This window comes from Mandrillus leucophaeus, unplaced genomic scaffold (genome assembly GCF_000951045.1).
Source record: "Mandrillus leucophaeus isolate KB7577 unplaced genomic scaffold, Mleu.le_1.0 Scaffold130, whole genome shotgun sequence".
Lineage (NCBI taxonomy): Eukaryota > Metazoa > Chordata > Mammalia > Primates > Cercopithecidae > Mandrillus > Mandrillus leucophaeus.
Window position 1 is genome coordinate 4,354,414 of NW_012101255.1, and position 5,025 is coordinate 4,359,438.

At 36.8% G+C, this 5,025-nt stretch overlaps 1 protein-coding gene across 1 annotated transcript in view; it reads left to right on the forward strand.

Moving 5' to 3' along the window:
- LOC105534111 (ceruloplasmin-like) overlaps positions 1–5,025 on the forward strand; it is a 48,576-nt gene that overhangs the window by 5,028 nt on the left and 38,523 nt on the right. Inside the window, exons 4-5 of the mRNA XM_011972786.1 lie at positions 1,732–1,902; positions 2,590–2,832. Coding sequence (XP_011828176.1) covers positions 1,732–1,902; positions 2,590–2,832 — 414 coding nt within the window. The remainder of the gene's footprint in view (positions 1–1,731; positions 1,903–2,589; positions 2,833–5,025) is intronic.

Genomic DNA, 5,025 nt, shown 5'->3' on the forward strand with positions numbered 1-5,025 from the left:
GAGACGTAGCTTCGGGACTTATTGGACCAATTCTGACTTGTAAAAGAGGTAACTTTGTTGAAAAATCTCATTGCCGTAAAAGAGTAAACCAGAATGTGTAGGCTGTCCTCTGCTCTCCTAGAGGAATTTTACCATCCAAGGCACTCCATTTTCCTGCCGTAACCTTGGTTTTCCAGTCAAGAGTGGAAACTCGCCATCTTGGACTCTGAGCACTAGATGGCGATCTCAACTCCAACCCTCAGTTCAACCAATAATGCAGGTTGGTCACTAGATGGTAGTCAAACCCAATGAACTTCACTTCAGCCTTCATTCAAAATTACTGCCACCTTTTTGTGTTTATGTTTTAAGGTGAATCAGTTAGAATCATCAGTTTATTAATTCTTGCAAGGAGGAAGTTTTACCGATATGTTTCTAACTTGCAAGGGAATATAGAGTTTTGAAAATTCTGATTTGGTTCGTTAAAACAAGATCAACAAAGTGAAGCACTAGATTAATTATGAAGTTAATGAGCAAATTTAACTTCCTATGCCAATCAAAGTTTAAATTTTAGGTGAACAAACAGCTCTCCACAATAAATATTTTAACAATTGCAGTTTCCTATGGCAAACACACATAGTCTCATGACTACAAATTACATTCCTTGGGAGATAATTTTTTTTTTTTTTTGAGATAGAGTCTCGCTCTATCACCCAGGCTGGTGTGCAGTGGCTTGATCTCGGTTCACTGCAAGCTCCGCCTCTCGGGTTCAAGCAATTTTCCTGCCTCAGCCTATACAGACGCATGTCACCACGCACGCACAGCCAATTTTTTTTGTACTTTTAGTAGAGGCGGGGTTTCACCATATTGGCCAGGCTGGTCTTGAATTCCTGACCTTGCGATCCTCCCGTCTTGGCCTCCCAAAGGGCTGGGATTAAAGGTGTGAGCCACCGCGCCCGGCTGGGAAATAACTTTTTAAACCAACTTTGGAAGAGCTTTTTGCCCTTCTCAAACTTGCAAGGAACTCAATTGCATAATGGCAAGACTGCTGAATGTTCTGACGATAAAGTCCAAATTCCTTTTGTCTTAATTGCTGCCTGTAATCTTCTCTACAGGTACACCCCAGCAAACTTCTCATCCTTCAAATATCAACTGAGGTGTTACTGCCTTCAGAAAAGATGTCCATACCCAAGATTAAATTAACCAGCTCCCAAACACTGAGCTCTTCCCTACTATAAAACTTTACACACTATAGTATCTTATTAATTATGGCGTCCATCCTTGATTATATGCCCTGCAAGGGTAGATAACTGTCTTGTTCACTTTTATGAATTTAACTTGCCATAGTACCTAACACATTACACATATTCAATAAATATTTGTTGAATATAAGCATAGAAGAATAAATAAATTGGTATGAACTAAAGTTATCTTTCATTTGAGGAAGTACACAGTTTGAGACTTTGAACAATCTCATGCGATAATGGTCATCAGATGCAGACACTGCAGAAAGTTACTGATTTGATGTAGAGATGAGTATGGATTATTTAAATATGGCTTCATATAAATAATATGCTTTTAAAAGGTTGTTGTAAACTTTACAAAAACTGGCATCCCACATCCCAAACATTTACCTTTTTCATGTGCCCTAACAATTAACAAAACTGTAGATCGTAAAAGTAGTTTAGTTATATCTGTAACAATGGTTGTAATTAATGTTTATATGAAAAGTAAGAAATGTGTTTTTTGTTTCAGGGACACTGAATGGAGACACTGAAAAAGATATTGACAGGTCTTATTTTCTGCTGTTTTCTACAACTGATGAAAGCAGAAGCTGGTATAGTGATGAAAATATTCGTGCATTTACTGAATCTGGCAAAATTAATACTAGTGATCCCGGTTTTGAGGAGAGCATGAGCATGCAATGTACGATGAAAAAGAACTTTCTCATACATAATATCTTATAATTCTAACTTCTATGATCGTATTCAGTCATTTCCCTTTGTTCAAGTTTATTTAGTTGAGTTTATATTTTGCAGCGTTTCACTCAGAGTATACTGGACTGACATGCAAATGCAAATCACTAGTTAAAGCCTGCTCATTTCCTAAGTCCTATAGCAAGTAAAGTTTGGTCAACATTTGTTTTCTGAAGTCTTATATTGATATAAATAGATGGTAAATACCTAAGAAAGATGTAACTTTAAGTAATAAAATATGGAATAACAAAGACATAATTGACCAAATATTTTATGAATATGTGTTTTTATCCGACATAGAATTTTTCAGAAATGATGTCGTCATAATCCGTCACCCTTATCCTTGCTTTCTTCTCTCATGAACTTAGTTTCTTTTTTTCCCCTTTTCACTGCTTCCTGCCTTTCAGCTGACTTTTTCTCCTCTTGCCTTTAAACCTTTGTGCTCCGCTCACTTCTCATCATACACAATGCATATGGACTCCTTTCCCATGAAACACAAATCAGATGTTGTAGATTATGTATGAGAACAATGTTGACATTGTGAGGTTTGTATTAATATAATGAAGAAATACATAGAATTTTTACAAGGTTGCACTGATCTATCATGCCTGATTGATTAATATACATTTATTTTCAGCAATAAATGGATACATCTATGGCAATCTGCCCAATCTCACGATGTGTGCTGAAGATAGGGTCAAGTGGTATTTTGTTGGCATGGGTGGCGAGGCTGACATACACTCCGTCTACCTCCATGGACAAACTCTGATCTCTCGGAATCACAGAAAGGACACCATTGTGGTCTTCCCCTCCTCACTAGAAGATGCCTTCATGGTGGCCAAGGGCACTGGAGTGTGGATGCTGGGATGCCAGATACATGGTAGGGATTTATTAGTTTTGTGTAACACAGAGTCAGAGAACTTCCAAGGTCATAGCCCATTACAAATGTCTTACCTTACAAATGAAGAAACCGATATCCAAGAAAGTGATATGATTCCTTTTGGAAACAGTCAGTGATGAAGCCCAGGTCCCTGACAACTTTTCACTCGATTACTATAAATCCTTTTAAGTATTTAGAATTGGGTTGCTGTTTTTACAAAAACTTTTATATTCATTGTGAGAATATAAACCCTGAGTGTCAGACAGAGCAGATATTATTACAGCTTTTTCTTTAATTGAGGAAACAAGTGTCAAAATCCTATGAGAAGCAGAGCAAGAAATTATGCAGAACCCAATAATTCTAATTGATTACTCAAGTAAACCTCCTTATTTTTGTTTATTTCCCTCTCCAATCACATTTGCCATTTAATAACAGAACGGTCAGTTATGATGTTATTTATCTTTTTAATTCTTGAATATGACAAAACTCTATATATGATCATGTAAATGTTCTGTGTTATTTTTTAATCAGAAAACATAATTTTCATTAGAAATTAAGGAATTTAACTTTATTTTTTTGGTAGAAAAATGGAGTTTACTTCTCTGATGAAAACCTTTCTTTTTGTAAGTCCCGAACTTTGGTTAGTATCATGTTTCAATTAATTATTCAAACTAGATGATAAGTATTTATCAGGATTTTCTATGTGCTGCATCCCTCCCAGGGGTGTAAGAAAAAGAAGAACCACTCACGGCTATTATAACTCAAGGACTGAATTTAGTGATAAAAAGCTGTCACTTAGAAAAGATGATCATTTTCAGATTAAAATGTAAACTCGGCTCCACAAATACGTCCTATCTACCTTATTCTCAGATCATGCCCTCAAGCCAGTCTTTCCACCTCAGCCCTGCAGAAAGACTACTGTCAGCCCTAGACCAGGTGAAAAAATGCCTCAGAGCCTAGTTGGCTGATGGGATCCCATCACTTTCTCCTGTGTGTCTTCTCTTTCTACGTCCTTCTGAAGCTTTTCTGCTCTTTAATTTACTCCATTTTTTTTTTTTTTTTTTTTTTTTTTAGTAATGACAAGAATATATAAATAGACCTTTGCTGGAAAGAAAGGTAGGAAGGAAAGAAAGGAGGAAAAAAAGAGAGAGAAATGGAAGGAGGAAAGGAGGAAAATAGGCAGAAAAATAGGTGGAGGAAAGCAGGCAGAAAAAGTGAAAGAAGTCTAATGCAGCATACATTAGCCTGTTCACACCAGCTCAAAAGAGCTGAGAGTTAAATAATCCAGCTGTTAAATTATTGGTAACTTCAAATTGGTCACAATGGGAGTGCTTACACTGCAAAAAAATTAGCACATAAATCAGAGTTTGTGTTTAGTTCAGGAGAGCTGCTTTAAGGACACACCATTAGTCCAACTCCACCCCACCACCATCTTAGCCACTGTGATCAATTTGTGTAAGTATTTGAAAACCTGTACACTATGTACTTTCACACAACATAAACATGAATATGTAGGGAAAAAAAACCACATAGCTATGTTTTGTGTTTTATGTAAGCAGATCACACTGCATATAATATTCTGTTGTTTTCATCACTCATATCAAAGTCTTGAAGTCTCTTTCCATGCATTCCCTATACATTTAGCTCATTCTTTTTAACTGTTGCGTAGTTTTACATATTTTGGTTGTACTATAATTTATTTAACCATTTGCGTACAGACAGATGTTTACGTTGCTACTGCTATTTTGATTTATTAACAATGTTATAGTTAATACATTTTTATATATATATTTTTATTTTTTGAGACGGAGTTTCCCTCTTGTTGTCCAGACTGGAGTGCAATGGCACGCTCTCAGCTCACCACAACCTCTGCCTCCCAGGTTCAAGTGATTCTCCTGTCTCAGCCTCCCGAGTAGCTGGATTACAGGCATGCGCCACCACGCCCAGCTAATTTTGTATTTTTAGTAGAGATGGGGTTTCTCCATATTGGTCAGGCTGGTCTTGAACTCTCGACCTCAGGTGATCCGCCTGCCTCGGCCTCCCAAAATGCTGGGAATACAGTCATGAACCACCATGCCTGGCCTTAGTTAATACATTTTTATATGTCTCTTCATGTGTGTGAAAATATTTCTCATGACTCTCAAGTAGTAAAACTACATAATGGCAGAGAGCTTTTTTTTTTTTTTTTTTTTT